Genomic DNA, 19,509 nt, shown 5'->3' with positions numbered 1-19,509 from the left:
CTAAAAATAAATCCAGTCCCTAAGCTTTGTAAAAGGTCTAAAATGTTGTTTTGTTGCTTTGAGGACTGGGAGAAGAAGAAGCTTTAGCATTGGCCCGTGGAAGAGACTTTCTGAAACATTTCTCTAAAAATCAATACCTTCTCTGCTAGGCAAAGAGGATCTCTAATATAGTTTTATGTTATTATTTTTCCTCACACATTGCTACATTTCTCAGCGGCTGGCGGAGGGAAGATGGATTTTCTCTTCGACTGGATGCTAAATGTGATTCTGAATGTGGTGGGTCAATGAGATGATGCAGAGCCTGCACTCTTAAAAAGGGATGTGTCACTCTCTGCACATCCATAAGTGCAGTTTGACACTTGCAAAGTTGTAGTACTTTTCAGCGCTGTATAATGCTGTGCAAACGTGCAGAAAATGACATGTCACACAGATTACAAATTTAACGTAATAAATTGGATCTATTGGTGTGATACTTAACACCTCAGAATCACATACTAATTAAGAGGGGATCGGAGATGGAACTTTTAAATCAATTTTGATCACCAAATTTAATACTAACTATTGATACAGATGGCAGCCAATTAAATGTATTTGATTGTAAGTGCAGATAATCACTTATGTTATACTTATATCTATAATACTCTGCGAATATGTGATATATTGTGATTCATTCCCGCAGTCTGCAGTTATTTAAGACCATGCAATCATTAACATTAAAAATAAAACATGCAGGCCTGTGATCCTTTGGCCTGGACAGACTGACTCACAATTATTACTCACAATAAACATTGGATCCCTGTGGTGTATGAAGTTAGTTCAGAGAGAATTTCAGTGTGCTTTGTTCTATATCTGGTGCAACAGGGACCTCTGCTGAGTAAAATCACCATTACATGTTAACTGTGTCTCAGTACAACACATTGTGATTCAGTATGTTATATATATTTAATGCAATATCCCCAAAATTCTGGGGGTTTTTTTCAATTTAAATATTTTACTATCTTTTATTGCACCTTGTTGGTTTGATAAGTACCATAAATATACAATGTACACCTCCTGCACTCAACAATGTATTTAGTATCCTGATGTCCTGAAATATTACTAATTGTTTTAAAAATTTGGTGCTGGAAACCCTTTTAAAGCACTTGGTATTAAAAGTTCAAATCAGCTATCTTTATCTGCACAAATATCTTTCTAGCACAGGTCAGCTTTCAAAACAATCCTGACAATAAAAAATGATGTGCTTTTCTTGTTACATCATTAACATACATCTTCAACATTGTGAACTCAAGCTCCAGTTGTGGCAGTTGCCATGGCAATATGCATGTATAAACCTTCAAACTGTTTCCATGGTTGAAAATGAACTGGCCGAGCTCAACTTTCAACTTGACATGGAATAGAAGATACAGAGGTTCAGAAACATCTAAGCTTTGAACATGTGCGGTATGTTTCCATGGCAACCGCGTGATATAGTCAAAAGCTCCAGATTGAGCAAAAAAGTTAAACCGTCCTATATAATTTATGTAGAGGTTATGAATGAGGCCTTTTTTTTATTTTCAAATGTTATTTTTTCTGTCCTTTTTTAAACTCAAAATGTACCTGCAGTATGTTGGCTCTTGATGTGGTGTCAAATAAAAATGAAATTCTCTTTAACTGAACAGATTAAAATGGCACTGCATCATGCCGTCACCCCCTCCATGCCCTTGCCCTCTTGCATATATACATACAGACACACACACATATAAAATCATCCACCCACAGAAATCCACAAACATTTTGGCAAACCCTCCTCCATCCTGTCTGTCTGCAGTGGCAGGGTCAGGGGGTCGAGGATGACAACATGGCAGCTGTGATATCTTCCTCACAGTCCTTCGGTCCAGAGCGGCATGAAGCAGAGGCTGTTTCCCAGGAGGAAGTGACCCGTGTCTGAAGGGGTGCTCTGTTGTCCAATCAGAGGACTGCTGAAGCCTGGCGGCGCTATACCTGCTCAGGCCACGCTGCTCCTTTCCTCTTGACAGACAACAGGGAAGGAAGGAGGCGTGACCAAGCAACTCATCACCTGCATCCAAACGTGGTCGTTGAGTATGTGAGGAAGAGGAAACCAGTGAGAGAAAGACACAAAGAGAAACAACGAGGTAACGAAATAAAAAAAAATCTAATCTAGAAAAACAAATAGAGCAAAAGTAGAAGGATTTATTGTATTAGCAACAATCAGAAGGCAAGATGAAAAGGTAAAAAAAAAATATGAATGGAAAGAGGAACCAACGTGAACCTGTGTCTGTCTGTCTGTCTAGGTGTCTTGTTATTCAGGCCTGTAGTCACTAATGGAATGTCTCTTCGGACCTACAGATGCCATTCCCTGCATTCCTGATCTCTGAGCTGTCCCTTTACATAGCGACCCATCCCCACAGTGTTTCCTATGGCTAATTGCACTGCACTCAGGGTAGCTACAGAAAATAGCTCTGCATCCTTTTGAAGTTCTGGAAATGCCTCCATCTCATTTGAATCCCATCATTTGTTCCCCGACGTGAGGAAATGAAAGCATTCTTCTTCTTTCTATGAATGACACCAATAACTATGATAACGAATTCAGCACCTTTTTTTCCTGTTTCTATGACACCTCTTTTACACACACACACACACACACACACACACACACACACACACACACACACACACACACACATTACAAGTCTGTATCATGTAACACACTCAAATAATGTGAATCTAAGAAAGTATTGTTTGCCACTGCTGTCACTGACTGAAAGACACACACATGTGCTGACAGGTTTGTTCATTTCTAACCCGGGAAAAATATAACAGTCAGTTATATTTGTGACTCCTTCCCATGAGCAGCTTTGTTTAAGTAGTGGTGGAAGAAGTATTCAGATCCTTAACTTGAGTAAAAGCAATACTGCAGTGTTAAAAATACTCGGTTACAAGTAAAAGTCCTGCATTGAAACTCACTTAAGCAAAAGTACAAAAGTGTTAGCATGAAAATATACTTGAAGTACCAATGCAGAATGGCCCATTTCAGAATAATGTATATTACGGAATGTGTTTATCACCTAGATCTTCCACTTGTTAAAGGTCCTCATTTGAATTACTTTATATACTGCTGGGTAGCTTAACCTATTCTTAACCATAATTCATGAATTGATTTATATCATGTGTTAATCATTTAAATCTGCAAAGTAACTAGTAACTAACGCTGTCAAATAAATGTAGTGGTAAAGAATAAAGTATTTGCATTGAAAATGTAGTGGAGGTTACATCATTTCCAAACCCTCCTTTAATTGTTATCACAAATACATGCTTAATACATAGTGTAAATTGTAGAATGTGTGTAACAGTCTGCCCACAGGCTTTATATGTGTGAACATTACAAACGTACAAAGAAAAATACCAACATTGAAATCAAAATGTTATTGCTGCTTTGGACCTATAACAAGCATGTCAGGCACAGCAGGTGATGAAACTGAGACGGGAGCAGGCCAGGAGATTTGATACGATCCCTCCTCAGATCTCCTGCAGCAGGTTGGCAGGAAAGAAGCCGAGCTTCCGTCCTGTACTCACCTTCAGGTAGCCGTTTACCTCCTCGCCCTTCTTCACCACAATCTGAGTACAGACACAACAAAGACAACAAACATTTAGAGTATGACATATCTTAATTAGGGATCTCTTTCTGTGTCTGTGTCATATGGCAGTTCATTAACAACAAATCTATTAAGAGCACACAACAATTCTGAGCAGAAGTGAATCTGCAATTCAACATTTGAGAGTGTGCAGTCAAAGGTTAATAAAGGCAAGCGAGAACAGAAATGTGCATGTAAAACATGTTTGGAGTCTGTGGGAAGAATTGTGTCACTACATGTGAGAAAACAGACGAGCAAACTGTACAATCTTGGTTATAACACATTGTATCGCTCCTGTGCAAGTGAAGCTGAACAAATTCCATCGGATCTGACCATGAAGTCTGCAGTCAGATTTATGTGTGTCAAGTTAAGGTTTTTGCTGTAAATAACAACTGGAGAAAAACTGAGAACAGGGCACGATATCAGGATTTAGCACTTTAAAATTGCGGATCTGTCCCTGAACACTCTTAAATCTTGATTTGCACATATGTTAAATCCACCACATGTAGATCTGTAAACCTTCCAGCTTTGGCACCACGTGGTGGTAACATAATAAAGACGCTGTAGCAGACAGCATTGCGTGCCGTTGAAGAGTTTTCATGTCTTCACGTGAGGAACAAGAATTTAAAGTTAGGTTCCAGGTTAATTTACAGCGAGGGCTAAATTTAAACAGCTGGGAGGTTTAACAACAAGGTTAGATGTTAATAGCTGAAAGTAAATCAGTGACTCAGCAACATTTGTCTCTTCATGTCAACATGACACATGCTTGTGTGTGTGTGTGTGTGTGTGTGCATGTGTGTGTGTGTCTTTTTAATAGCTGTCATGTTATCACACATGATGACTTTATTTACATTAAGTTATTTTTACGTTCCTCTTGTGGGTTAGTGTTTAGGTTTATAATTTTCCAGTATATGTAAGCCAGTGATACAAGTATGTGTGTGTGTGTGTGTGTGTGTGTGGATGTTTTTCTTTCTGCACCAATGAGGATCAACTGTCCTCACAGCCATAGAAAGATAAACACAAACAAATTCTCAATTCTATATTTTAGTGTGTTGGGCTTCAGTTTAAATAAAATGGATTTAGGTTTATTTATAGTGGAGACATTTATGGCTTGGTTATGTGTCTGCATAGGAGTGTGTATGTGTGTCAACCTGGTCTTTCTTTAGAGTGATTTGGCCCATCTCTCTGTTCCCAACAAAGGAGCGTGTCACCTTGTAGACCTGCTCTCCTGATCGCACCCGGATGATGTAGTTGGCAGGTAAGAAGCCTGTTCTCTCTCTGATCTTCCCCTGGTGGAGCAAAAGCTTAAACAGTGTTGAAGCAGCCCCGGTTTCTCATGTAGATTTTTTCAACCGTGAACATATTATCGGGTGTGGCTTTTTGAAATCTGAGTGACTGACAAAAATAGCTGGATGGATGATGAGGTGGAGATGGTACAGCAACCAACAACTGTGGAAAACAATGCAATGAAATGTTTCCAGCTCTGGAACACAATCAGTTTAAGCAAAAGTAAATTACTCTTTAATTATTTTAGTAACACCCGGCCAGTTAAGCCAAAAATACAGGGGGTTTAGATAATAATAGTCACATAAGTCATACAAACTTCTTGGAGCACCATTTAAACAAGCTTTTAGAAAGCTTTTATAATAGTAAACATGGTTTAACAACTACATGGTCTATGTGATGAGTATATTTATTTAGAATGGTTTGGGAGAATTATAACAATATTTAAAAACCACAATGTTTTTCCAGTTTGAGAATTTAAAGCACAGACCAATCACAGCACAACAAATGCAATGTCTAGCCAATCCGGTGTGTGACAGGTTTGTGTTGTCTGCAACCTCCAATAATCTACAGTATTATATAAACTACTTTAAATTGTGTTCAGTTTAAGACAGAGCCTGTTTACCCTTTTGTCCAGAGGCTGCAAATGACTCATTTATGTTCTTGATATTTTAAAACTATCACTTTGAACAAGAAGACTAACAGTTGGACAGCTCTCCAACTTGCAAAGCTGCAGCTCTTTGTTGTTGTTTGTTTGGTTGTTTTCACACCTGTTGCAAACCTTACACAATTACAAATTTACCTCCAGCCAACTTCAACTTTCAGCACTGGTACGGTACACAGTGTTGACTTTATACTAACTACATAAATATTGAACACAATGCTATAAAGCAACTGTGTCGGAGGTTACAGGACTTCCCTACTACAGCATATCAATGCAGCATTAATTGTTCTGGCTCAAATTTAAAAACAAAAGATACATCACCATCACCTTAACATCAAACAAACGTAGGACTCACCTTCCACCATTCTTCATTGGAGTCGTCTATCACTGTTATGCGGTCACCAGCACTGGGGAACAATAATGACGCAAACAAGTATGTTTTTGTGTGTGTGAGACAGTCAGGAAGAAAGAGATTATTTAAGGTGGTGAGAGGGGCTTACTGAACATCCAGATCATCTTTCTCTATGGCTTTGAAGCGGTACAGAGCCAGATAGTAGTGAGACTGACTGAACACACCGATCTTCCCTGGCTGAAGCTTTTTACTCTGATAACAAACATACAAAGCACAGCACTGACTTAACATCAAAAGTCATTAAGAAAGTAACTTCACCTTAGTTAGTACTTTACATTATTCATTATTCAATGTTGTCTTGTATCACGTTAGTCATTATCAGCACTTTTTAACTAAAAATCATCATGATAATTATAATCATCATCTCTGACCTTGTCATCAGCAGGAGCCTTGTCTCCCTTTTTGTCTCCTTCTGTGTTTGCTGGTGACCAACACAATACAAATAAGACAAGCAAACAAACAGGGAAAATGATTCACCTTCACATTATGATCATAAAGAACATTTGATGGTATTTCTGCTGCAGTGCACATCCAAAAAACTTCTACAGGTAATAAAACTGAAGGCAGAAAAAAGATCTGCTCCAAGGTAATTTAATTTGACGGAGCAACTATTGGATCTTCAACAGGCATTTGTCAAACATAAAAGAGAGACAGTGAACATGGAGTCAGAGAGCGCTAGATACCACAGAGGTGACAAAGAGCAGATGTCCCTTGCTGGACTCGAACCTGGAACATGCAGTTAAATCATTTGTCGAACTGGATATTGTATCTCTACCCTGATTAACACGCACATACCTCCATCACCTTCTTCATCCTCCTGTTTGGGCTCATCCTCCATCATCATCATCATCATCTGAACAATTTAGGAAAACCACAATTTATATAGAACTGTGACATTTTATAACTTAATTGTGCTTTAAAAATCAGATTAAATACTTAAATATATATATACACCATTTGCACAGATATAAGCACAGATATGTGCTGTATGAAGTGTTATTTGTGCTTTCACACTCACATTTTTCTTGTCCTCTGACCCTTTTTTCCGTTCCTTGTTGGCCATGATCACACCAATACGCAGCGTCTCAAACACAGGGTCAGTGCGATTTGACTGTGCTGCCAATAAAACATCAATATTTAATACATTGAGAAATCATGAATGCAGAACTTACAATGTTTTAACAAGAGATTTTAAATCTAATCAAAATTACTGTAACTGCAGCAGAGGATTTAAAAACAGGACTAATTGATGTTCATTCTTGGATGGTTACAATTGATTTTGTGAACCACTTTTTCTGAAGACTACACAACTAATCTTTTCATCTGTGATAGCATCTGCTGATAAAACTAATTCATGTAATATTAATGAAAAGGCACTGGGAGTACATACACCAAGTCTATTTCAGTTTACAACTTTTGCACATACTATTGAACCAAAAACTGAGTTGACATGAAAAAGTTCGTTCAGACGAACATGTAAACATTTAAGCAAGTAAAAACTAACTTCCCATCATGTGCACTTCCAATGTACATATATGCTTCTTTCATGACTTCAAACTGAAAGTCAACATCCAGCTGGGAAATATTTGTGCACATTGAAGCATATTTACAAACCAGACTGTCCAAGATTAAAATATTTAATGGGTAATTTCTTTTTAAGGTGGAGTTTGTCTTGCAGAAAAATGTACATATATTGAACTCACAAAAGGGCAGCAGCTGTGAGACTGTGGCATTCTGCTGACTGCTGTAGAGAGGAGAACTGTAGGCTCTTCTGAATCCTGGAGGCTAAAAAAGGATATGAGCATGTACACTAAATATCTGAAAAAATTGCATTTTTGCATTTTTGAATTAAAGCCCGTAGTACTCTTTAACATGAAGCTTACAATTTTACCAAAGCACCTCTGGAACTCAACGTAGGACTGACACTGGTGGTGGATGTTGGTTTTGCAGTCCTTACATCTCAATGCAAATTTATTGTTTACTGAGGAGATAAAAACAAAATAAAGCTAAATTACCATGATGACCATGATGCACTAAACCTATTTTAGCAAAAAAAATGGAGACAAGATGGACGTACAAACTATCATGCGTGCGCAGACATCACAAAACTTTGGCTTCTTGCAGTAGTGATCCTTGAATTTGTGTGGTTTGTCATTGACTGGTTTGACTGGTTCTGGAGGTGGTTCATCTTTCTCTTCATCCTCTACCTCTTCATCATAGATGAAATATACCTGGAGATTTGTAAGAAAGGAAATTCAATTTAAAAAAAAGGTAATTCAACATTAAAAACAATGGACTTATAACATATAAATGGATGAATAAATAGTAAAATCAACTATTATTTATGGTGGAGTGCTGCGGATAGATTGAGGAGTCTCACAGAAAGAAGCTGCTCAGAAGTCAATTCTTCTGCAATCAGGCAAACTCTTAATATATCCTCTTTAATGATTCAGTTTTGGGATTCAGTTGAGATGTTTTTTATCTTATTTCAAACAGTTCCGGTATCTATGAGCTCCATTCACACATTAATATGAGAACAAATCTATTACTGAACCACTCTGCAGTCTGAGTCATATGGAGTCTGTGTGGTGTTCATACAAACTTTATCATATCATGAATAATGACACATCAAACACACACACGTCAAAAAAGTACTAAGTCTTATTCACAAATGTATTTTTCTAAAAACTATATCTTGGGATGTAATTCTGCATGATACTATACGTTTTTCGTACAAACACACACAGACACACACAAACCACGAGTGGGATAGACTGCTTAGAGCTCAGATCTCAAAATAGCCTTCAACTGAACCGACAGAATTCCCAACTGAATGTGAGAAAGCTTGACATTGCTACTCCTAAATCTCACACACACCCACAGCTTTGTACACACACACACACTCAGAGGGACGCCTGACAGAATAAACTGGCTCCAACTCTCCGTCACTGGCAGGATTAGAGGCGTCATGGCCGCCAGGCTGTGGATTTACACTACAATAACTGATAATACCAGAGACAGTTCACACATTACAGCACCATCACTCTGCAACTCTATTTAGCTGTCAGGATACTTACACAAACCTACCACTGTGCATACATTCTGTATCAAGTATTACAAATGAGTGTTTAAGTAATTAGGCTGAATGAATACACATGAATGTGTGTGTGTGTGTGTGTGAATGTGGGTCAGTTCACCTATCCATATTCATCCAGTGGTATCTGACTATTTAGAGTTCTTTTTCAACGTCATGGGCTCACATTTATTAACATATATTTCTCAACAACAGGGACACTTCAGACTGTTGACTGTTTTTAAATCCTATGTTTTACATGCAATGTGTAATTTCTGCCAGTAGTGGGTTTGTCACATCAAAACAATACCAAAACATGAAGTTTGATGATGGTGTCGTCATTGCAGTCAGTTTCTCCCTGAGTCCTTCAGTGTTCATTGTTCTAGAGGTTTTTATTAGCCCACAAACAAACAAACTGTGATTAAACCCATAAAATAAACTGAATAAAGGAGTTTCACTTTAAAAATCAGTGTTCCTCCGATGGCGTTCAGCAGACAAAGGATGTCCCATGACTAACAGCTCTCAGCTTGTTTCTCTGATAACTTAAGATCCAGACATACTGGAGGCTTTTACTGGGAATAATGACACAACTGACAGGTAACCAGTGAAAGGCACTGTTACCTAAATACAGCCTGAACCAGAAATATATATATTCCTATAAAACATAAGCCCCAGTGTTGATCATAGTCAGACGCATATTAATCCTAATGTTAAACAACACTTCAGAGTTATTTGGCATTGACAAAACAGCTTTTAAAGACCCTCGATATGCGGGCCATGTGGTAAGTTGTAGATATTGGATCTCTCACCGTGTTGTCCTCTTCTTTCACCACATTATCAGGGAGAGGTGGGTTGTCATGAATATCCACAGAGTCCTTGTCATCCAACCTGTCATCATCAGATAGCAAATGTCACCAACCTCACACACATGCATTATGGCCTTAAAAGTACAGATAAACATTTGTAATTGTTGCATCAATTATCTACCCAAGGTAACTCAAATATGTTTATTCTATTCCTTGTCCGGTGTGCAGTCTGAACTTACGAGTCATAATTAGCCATGGTGCTGTGTGGTCAGTCGAGGTTTAGTTCCTCCAGATACTCAGAGCCTTGAGCAGCAGATGGCACTGTAGACATAAAACACATGAGCATCATTTCTGTTGCTGCAAAGGGATTCCCATTAAGTCTCTAAACAATGTCCTTTCTGTTAACCTTACAATTAATAATCAAGCAGTAACCTTAGATCTGTCAGAATTGCCCACAAACTTCATATTTAATTATTGTTAGTTAATTAATACATTTTCTTACCGCGTTTGGCATCACTTTAGTACAGTCATTTTTCAAGATGCAGTGGAAACTGAGGTCAGTTCTAGGGAGGCAACTTAATCTTAGCTAAATCAAAGGACTCACTTGTAACCTGGCATATATGGCAAACACATTTACAGAGGGTTTATAGCGTTCCCAGCCTCTCAGGTTTCTCTACATGTCAAAATACATGTTGAGGACACGGACAAGAAAACATTCTTAGTTGTACCCAGGCAAGTACTAGAAATAAAAATGGCAAAGTTCAGGGTAGATCATTATTCTGGACATTCAGGAAAAAACTGTCAACTGACCGTTATATTTGAATTCCACTTCTTGTCCAAGTGAGGTGGTTCTTATTGCACTGTGTGTAGTCAGGAGGGCTCCCTGTAGCTTGAAACTGGAAATCTTTCTAGCTTTTTCTATCAACCCTGTTGTTCAGTCGTTTACATGCTCAACTTTCCAAATGAGGCTCCAACAGGTGGGAGATTGGGATGAGTAATGCCAGCAGGCCAGTCTAGCCCAGCCCTGGGTCTGTATGTATGTGTGTGTGTGGGGGGGGGTCTGCATGTGTGTGTGTGTGTGTGTGGGGGGGGGGGGGGGTCTGCATGTGTGTGTGTGTGTGTGTGTGTGGGGGGGGGGGTCTGCATGTGTGTGTGTTCATGTGACTGTTTGGGACAGCTGAGACACTCTCTCTGCTGAGTGGTAAAAAAAACCACACACAGTGCTCTGCTTCTGGTTCCTCACTGGTAAAGCGTTATGTTAGCAACAGGGAGAAACCTTGAGCAACTTCTTTAATACCGTTTTATACACAAAACCAAAACATTCAGGTTTCTGTGAGTAAATTAGATGGCATAATTTCTTGATTAGGGTGTATGTAAGGTTGCTTGAGCGGTGAAGGCAGGAAGAAAGGGACCTTGAAACTGCTCAGCCAGTTCAAATGTCTTTATTTCCCTTTTTTTTTTTCAAGCAGTGGTTCAGTGCAGCTTATTTAGTGTGAGGATCAGCTTGGCCCAACAGAAGAAAACAACATACTAAATAAAAATGAAAACAAATGGGAGCCCCTGGCAGCCAACAAACCCTGTGGCCTGCTCACCAACATCCTCTCCTGGAAAACTTTCAACTCCTGCTTCTATATGCTGTAGCTCCTACCACAGGAAACAATAATTAATAAATCAGTGTCCCGGTTTATTTGACAATATGGTCATTCTACTGACAAAAACACTTGAAGTGAAACAGAAATCAGAGAGCTGTTAGCTTCACACATTTACACATTTCCTGTGAAAGATTCGGCTCACCACTTCAATTCCGAAGACGAATAAGTGTCAGAAGAAAGACAGCACGTGCTCGACGTGACCGAGGGACTGAGGGGTCCCCGTCACCTCACCTAAGCAGAATACAAGTAACAAACAAAGCTCACTTACCTCTGAGAATGCCAGCATGCTCGTCTCAGAGATAATGCATCGGGCGGCTGACAATCTCGACAAGCTGATGCAGTCTATCTCCAGGTGGGAGGCTGAAGAAAGCTCCAAGTCAGAGACTGCATTGTCCATGGACTGTCGCACCCACAACAAAGTGGAGCGACATTTGAAAAGATTTTTTGGCCTCCGATGGGTGTTTGCAGAGCACCATGGAGATGCAGAAGAAGACCAGATGACGGATAACACAAGAGGAAGTGTAACAGCAGACATCAGTACACAAAACTCTTGTGATTCTGACAGGACATAAAAAAGAAAAGGTGGCAGAAATATCTTTAAGATGAAGTCAGAGGACTGTTCAAACGGAAGCCAAACAAAAAAGTGGCTGAAGAACAGGGTTCGGATGAGACTGCCAAGTCAGACATTCAGTGATTCCAAATATGGTTCTCCATCTCCCATTGCCTAAGTGTGCACCACTGAGGACATAGAGGGTCCATCAAAAGCAGACCTGAGCTCTGTCCCTCTGGAGTTGGTGGATGTGGAGGAAAATGATGACGATGTCTTAAAGAACCACATCGTCAGAGAAATTGACGCAGGACCAGGATCCTCCCTGGACATCGGGACTGCTACAAAAGCAGACCTGAACTCTGTCCCTTGGGAACTTCTGGACGTGGAGAATGAGGAGATCCCACCAGAAGATAAAAAATCCACCAGCAGCTTGTCCCCACCACACCTTCACAGAGAAAGGTCTTCAGTTGCAGAGAAAGACCTGAGTTCTGTCCCTCTGGAGTTGGTGGATGTGGAGGATATTGATGTCATGGAGGACAACCTTGTCAAAAAGATATGTAACACCAGGACCCTTCCTGAATGTCAGGTCTGATACAAAGGCAGAAGACAATGGAAAATCCAAAAGCAGCTCATCCCCGTCAGCACACCATAACAGAGAGAGGTCTTCAGTTGCAGAGAAAGACCTGAGCTCTGTTCCTCTGGAGTTTATAGATCTGGACACAAACACAAAAAACACAATCGACACCTTAATCATGTGTTCTTTTGACAGCCTTACCAAAGAGTACGTATCTAATTTTCTCACTGAAATTCCAAGTTAGCACTTCAATACATGTTTGACATTTGTTGTAAACATTTTTGTTACCTTTGTTTTATTGTTTTTTTCTTTTTAAGGCAGCGGACAGAACTACGCTACCTGTTTATACAGGAAATATTTAAATGTGTGAAAGCAAACAGCTCTCTGATTTCCGTTTCACCAGGACTTTAAGTGTTTTTATCACTATGGTGACCGTATTGTCAAATAAACCAGGAGCCTTAATTTGCAGGATAGACATAACATAATTTAAAAATAAACGTCTGACCAAGTGGCACTATCCATGTTATCCTGTGTGTCTGCATGAGGAAAGGACATGAGAGTAAAACCGTGATACTTGATGAATTAAATCTTTAAAAATTAATTAAAATATTCCTGCAAATTTCAAGGGGTTAAGTTCAAGCTAAGTTAAATTGCATTTTTAAAGTTCATCATTATTTTGTAAATCTTGCTTAAACAGTTTCAAGAAATAACCTTACAGACTTTATAGTTTATATCAGTAATGTGCAATGAGTAAATCCGAATCCATATGTACAGATTTATCCTCCGGTGTGGGCGGAGATTTAAATCGACTAATTACTGGATTTAAAAAACACACCGTTTTCACTTGTAGAAAATCACAACTTTATCAGTGATTTGGGTGAAACTGGATCAGATTTAGTGGAAGAAATATTATCTGGTTTCCCATCCGTTGTCCTCCACTAACTGCTAATGTAGGTGCCGTTAGCATGCAACCAAACAGGGCTCAGCAGCAAAATTCGTACGGAATTAGATTTGTGCCAAAAGAAACGAACAAAAATAGGAATATGAGAGAACATAAAACTAATTTCAAAAATAAAAATTATAACTAGCAATCAAATAATTTGTCAAATAGTGTAAAATATTGACATTATTGTGTTTACGGTTCCCTCTGCTTCTCTCTCTAAGCTCAGACTTTTGTGCTGCGCTCTCTCGTTTGCGCTCTCTGATTTTTTGTTTGCAGTTTTGGCACAAACCTCTCGGGTGGGTGGGCTTCCTGGAAGTTACGTGTAAAAAAGTGACAATAGTTGAGATACTGTATATAAACGTTATAGTGCTTTTTATTTTTATTTTATTAATGATGATTTCATTTGTTAAAAATCACATAATTTGCCCTGTGAATCAGGGGAGACTGGTGGAGCTGCCTTGTTAATACCTTAACTGTCACCTTCTCTCTGTTGAACAGTGTGGGACCTGAGCAGGACCTAAACAGGGCTACATGCAGTCCCAGGTAATTAACGTTACCTACCCATCTATTACAACATGTTATGATCCAGCTAATATCACAGTAATATGTAACGTTATGTAGTATAATTTTTTAGCTATCTTCTGAATCAACAACATTCTAAAATATGAAGTTAATGGGACAATTTATGTTTTTATTTTGAACTTAAATCCTAATACATGGACCATTATATTATTAATCATATAGGATATAGGGTCGTGGCCCATTTCAATTATAGTACAGTCTGTGAGAAAGTGCTTTTGTATAATGTAATGACATTTGTTCAGTTCTATAGACATTATGTACTTTTGACATCTGGCAATGTCTGTGCTTGCAGGAGCAAGTACGAAATGAACTGTTGCAGAGGATTCAAACAAGATTCAGCTTGATCCTCAGAAATGAGACGTTAGATATGGAGTACCTCCTGGATATGGCTCAACAAGAGCTTTCCTTGGCAACAATGGCAAGTAGATCACTTAAACATCCCACCAGAACTCATTCACTGTCTACAGGAGTTGATCAACATCCTTAGTTTGCCCATTCAATCTGTTTCAGAAACATCAGTTAATGTGTCATATGTTGTAACTGCCACTGTGGGAGAGGTGGGACGGCCACGCCTGGAAATTCATGCAGATGATCTTAAAAGTCTCCTTTCCACTTCACTTCCTGTAGAACAGTTAGCCAGGTTGTATGGTGTTTCAAGAAGAACACTTAATAGGCGGATGAAAGAACATGGTCTTTCTGTTCGTGGATGCTATTCCAAAATATCTGATGATGAACTTGATCATGCTGTGAGGTCCATAAAATCAAGAATGCCCTATGCTGGGTATAGACTGGTGAAAGGTGAGCTGTTAGCGAGAGGCTACCGTGTGCCGTGGCATAGGGTGAAGGCTACTATGCAACGGGTGGATGGAGCTGGAATTTTGGCCAGGATGATACAGGTTGGATTTGTCGCTCGCAGAACCTACTGTGTTCCTGCACCACTGTCTTTGGTTCATATAGACACCAACCTTAAATTAATTCGGTGAGTGTTTCTTTCTTGTGCCCTCTCACTCCGTCTCTCACTGTAAAACTTTTTGCTTTCACTAAACACACATATGCATGTACCCACAATAAAAACAATATAATGTAATGTACTTTTTTTCTCAGATTTAATGTCGGGATATTTGGTGGGATTGATGGCTTCTCAAGAAGGGTATGTCAATGTTCTGCCTGACAAAATAAACTAATATATCACAGTGATGAGACCTTATGATAAAGTTTAGTTTTATGTTCTCTCAAATTCCTATTTTTGTTTGTTTCTTTTGGCACAAATCTAATTCCATAAATTCCACATTCATAAATGTAAATTCAACAGTAAAAAACCTAATTTTGTACTTTTTCTCCATGAAGTTGTGCATTATATTAAGTTGATTTCTGGCTCCAACAACAGAAAGGCGGTTAAAACTGTCAACATATTGTCCTCTTTCTCTTTGTAATAACATATAAGCTTCTCCTGGCAAAGCTTTATTTCACTTTGTTTGTAATTTATATGTTTATATACTGTTATATATATATCTATAAGTCACATCTGAATTGTAACCCCCTTTTTGCAATACAGATGACTTTGAAATAAAAAATAAAAAAAAGAGACATTTCTTACTGCTTCAATGTGCTCCAGTGAGGACATCAGGGGTGCAACAAAGGCAGGCCTGAGCTCTGTCCTATGGAGGACTGAAAGTGCCACAATTAAATAAATAAATACACCATCATGTAAAATACATATATAATTATTTCACTATTTACATTTCATGGTCCTGCGTTGTAGTGCTTCATGAATTACTTAAAACTGTCAAAGCCAGCCATCAAATACAGTGGGTGGGGCCAACGCGAATCGCTTTGGTCTGGAGTAGAGTGCCTGGAAGATCTTCATGAACTTTCTAGGGCAGAGGTCGCGAATCTGGACCCAGACACCGTCCTATGCGGACTCAGACCTATAATCAATTAATTATTGAGGATTCTAAATTTTGATGGGGAGCTTCTATTTTAACCAGCACAGCTTTCTTAGTCTTTACGGTATTTGTTTAGCAGATCAGGAAGCTCACAGACCAATCGCATGCTAGTTAAGCCATCCCACGTGATGCTGCTCAGCCAATCAAATCTGTTTAAACAGCGCGACTGAATACAGAGATGAGAGCGATGAGAGAGGAGAGACAGACGGAAAGAGAAGTCAGAGATACATGGAGAGGAAATGGAGAGATGAGTGAGCGCAAGACAACAGAAGATTTATGGCGCTCTCTAAGAAGAGAAAAGTGGATAGAAAATCGATCTTTTAATGGACAGATTCATTCACATTCATTCTTCCCACTGGGAGCACATAACCAGTGTGTCTCATATGTTCAGAGACCGCGGCGCTGATTAAAAGTGGTAGTGTGAAACGCCACTATGAGACAAAACACAAAGTTTTCATCAAACATACCCACTCAAGTCTGAACAAGGTCACAGAAAATAAGCAGTCTCAGATCCCAATATGATCACTCAACCAGTATCCTGACCAGTGTTGGGAGTAAAGGCGTTTAAGTATAACAGCGTTACTAACAGCGTTATTTTTTCAGTAACGGAGTAATCTAATTAAGTACTTTTCCCATCGTTGCAACACCGTTACCGTTACTGAGAATGTAAAGTGGTGCGTTACTTGCGTTCCTACAATGTGGTGAATGAAGCGCAGCGGTGTCAGGCTTTCTGACAGCCACACATCAGCTGCTAGGAGAGGGCAGGGTGGTGATGATGACACCGTTGCAAATGCGATGATGATTGGCTGGGTGGGCGGATGCCAAGACAGAGACAATGGTGACCAGCTAGGGAAATTCAAAGGTAGCGATATCAAACTAGAAGTACCGACACTACTACTCACTTACTGAAGTTAAAGGCAAGAATGTTTATGTAACGTGTGAATTTTATTGTATAGTATATATTTTTATTTCTATCCATATGGCCGGCTGCAATCTATTGAGTTCAAATAAATACCAAATGTTCTAAAATACTGTATATAGCGTTTTATTCTTTATTCAGTGATTATAAACATCTTTAACGTTATAGAAGATGTTATAGAATGTAATTATAGACCATAAAAAATAACGTCACAGTTACTTTTCTGAGTAACTAATTACTTTTACAATGTGTTACTTTTTGGGATAAGTAATTTGTAACTATAACTAATTACTTTTTTAAAGTAAGATGACCAACACTGATCCTGACCCATTCATTCACTGCCCAACGAGGGATAGAGGTTAGAGCTCAATTCTCTCATTGAACAACAGAAAGTGTATAGAAAGATATAAAAGGGAAAGAAAGAGAAACTGTTCAATTGTAAAAATGTTCTGATATTCATTTATAAAATTTGTTGAGACTGTTAATCAAGATATGAAACAGTTAACAAAGAAAAAGGGAAACTCAAGCTGCTGCTACACTTGATTTTTCAAAGTTAAACGCGTTATTTTTTTTTTTAGACTTAGCAGAGGATGTGGAAGCAGGAACTGCTGACCCAGAGCATGTAGCGAGTAAAGCAGAGAACTTATTGAAGTTCTTGGAGTTATTTCAGCACTTTCTGACCGAGATATTGACCACAGAGTGACTGCAGATTTAGAAGAAGTAGTCCAATAGCGCCACCCAGTGTATTGGAATGTGTTCACTAGCTCTGCATCGATCCATTATCTGGAATTGATTTGTCTTGGCTTGATGTGCAGGGTAACCAATCAGGCGTTAGGTTCCGCCTACCAACTTTTGATGGGTGAGTTTGACAGTTTTAAGTAATTCATGAAGCACTGCAACGCAGGACCATGAAATGTAAATGTAAATAGTGAAAAAATTATATATGTATTTTACATAAAATTAATCGGAATTAATTAATGACATATTTAAGTAATTATTTAATGATGTATTTATTTATTTAATTGTGGCACTTTCAGTCCTCCAAAACAATGAATCCACATCGTTTCAATGGTGCTGATGGGGTTAGGGGAGGAGAGGGGGGAACAGGGGCTCACGAGACCAGAGAGATCTCACGAGACCAGCGAAATCTCACGGGACTTCAGCTCAAACTGTAGCGGGAATTTGGGCACAGAACGGCAGATAAACTTCTGTGTGAGACAAACTGGTAAGTTAAGTCTAGGGTGACCAGATTTTCGGGGACAGTCCCCGGTTTGTTCGACCTGTCCCCGGTTTAAGCTGTCCCCGAAAATGTCCCCGATTTGAATGGGGGAGAAAAATGCGTATGGATGCACACTCCCGTTATTATGGTTAAACCAATTTAACTAACGTGCTGACGTTACGTGCGCGGTAAATGGCTTGTGTCTACCGGCTGGTCTCTTTTTGTTTGCTTTTTTTTTTTTTTTATATAAAACACACGCGCTGCTCCCGCTGTGCTGCGGCACATCCACGCCACAACAGCAGAGTGCTCCTCTGCTCGTCTGTGCAGCTGCAGGTGAGTGATGGGGGAGCCAGCTGGAGAGCGTCTCCTTTTTTATTTTAGGGGCACCGTCCTTACAGGGGGAAGCACGTGTTGCAGGTTGCACTCAGAGTTTGTTCTGAATTTCTATCACAAGGAGTGCACAGCATAAGTGTTAATCCTCTCATGTAATGCTTTGCTGTGAAATATGGCTGAAGTCACGAGTGGAAGTGTGCACATGTTGACAAGCTCCCATGAGTTGATTGAAAACAAAAACTATACTATAACTATAACTATAAATAATAATAATAATAAGAAGAAGAATCAGAGTCAAATCAGAATACAAGTTCTTCATATTGGTTAACAGTTTGGAAGGGTTAAGGGTAACTTCTTATTGGCTACTCATTTGCTTTGTCAAAATACATTAACATGTAGTTGCCCCTGTTATTCATTTCATAACGATAACAATTTTGACCACCGCGCTAAAAAAATTCCCCGATTTTCATTTCGGAAATCTGGTCACCTTAGTGCTTATGGAATATAATTTAAACAGTGGTATGTCATTGCTTATTACAATGGCAGAAACAAAATGTAATTGCATGTAAGCTTTAATTTACAAGCATTTAGTTCCTCTGTCAATACATGCAAACATATAAGTCATGTGATATGTGTTGAAACGTTACAGCTCTACTCCTGTCTTGTGTTCCCTTTTAGCCTCTGGAGGAAGCTACTCAGAGGATGTTCAGTCATTTGACCAGCCTGATGGTGAGTGAACTACTTCACATTACTACCTGAGAGGAGTGGCGGGGTACCAAGAAAAGAAAAGGCAAAGAGTTAGAAGGACAAATGAGTTGAATCTTTAAAGTTACTTTGCTCTTATGTTCAGTTCATGTTGAACTGGGGTCCTATTTATAATGTTTGTGTCCCCTGGATTTTCAGGGCAAAGGTAGCCAGAT

General features: G+C 39.1%; 1 protein-coding gene across 1 annotated transcript; it reads right to left on the bottom strand.

Annotated features, from left to right (window-relative positions):
* Positions 1–2,170: 2,170 nt before the first annotated feature.
* Positions 2,171–10,871, bottom strand: LOC127372384 (SH3 and cysteine-rich domain-containing protein 3-like). The gene is made up of 13 exons (XM_051416039.1): positions 10,682–10,871; positions 10,111–10,192; positions 9,875–9,953; positions 8,070–8,223; positions 7,876–7,973; positions 7,696–7,777; positions 7,011–7,108; positions 6,788–6,845; positions 6,364–6,413; positions 6,081–6,184; positions 5,936–5,987; positions 4,784–4,921; positions 2,171–3,615 (listed from the first exon to the last, which is right to left on the bottom strand). The coding sequence occupies exons 2-13, from the start codon at positions 10,125–10,127 to the stop codon at positions 3,517–3,519; spliced, it is 1,029 nt and encodes a 342-aa protein (XP_051271999.1). The 5' UTR covers positions 10,128–10,192; positions 10,682–10,871; the 3' UTR covers positions 2,171–3,516.
* Between the last annotated feature and the right edge of the window lie 8,638 nt (positions 10,872–19,509).

Source organism: Dicentrarchus labrax, unplaced genomic scaffold (assembly GCF_905237075.1).
Source record: "Dicentrarchus labrax unplaced genomic scaffold, dlabrax2021, whole genome shotgun sequence".
In the NCBI taxonomy this organism is placed as follows: Eukaryota; Metazoa; Chordata; class Actinopteri; family Moronidae; genus Dicentrarchus; species Dicentrarchus labrax.
This window is presented reverse-complemented; position numbering and strand designations above follow the sequence as displayed.

What these genes read in the sequence shown, in the direction of transcription:
- LOC127372384 (XM_051416039.1), bottom strand. An exon ending in AGGCTCCTGCTGATGACAAG is followed by an intron (nt 6,185 to 6,363) that starts GTCAGAGATGAT and finishes GTTTGTTATCAG; the next exon opens with AGTAAAAAGCTTCAGCCAGG. An exon ending in TCACTCTAAAGAAAGACCAG is followed by an intron (nt 3,616 to 4,783) that starts GTTGACACACAT and finishes GTCTGTACTCAG; the next exon opens with ATTGTGGTGAAGAAGGGCGA.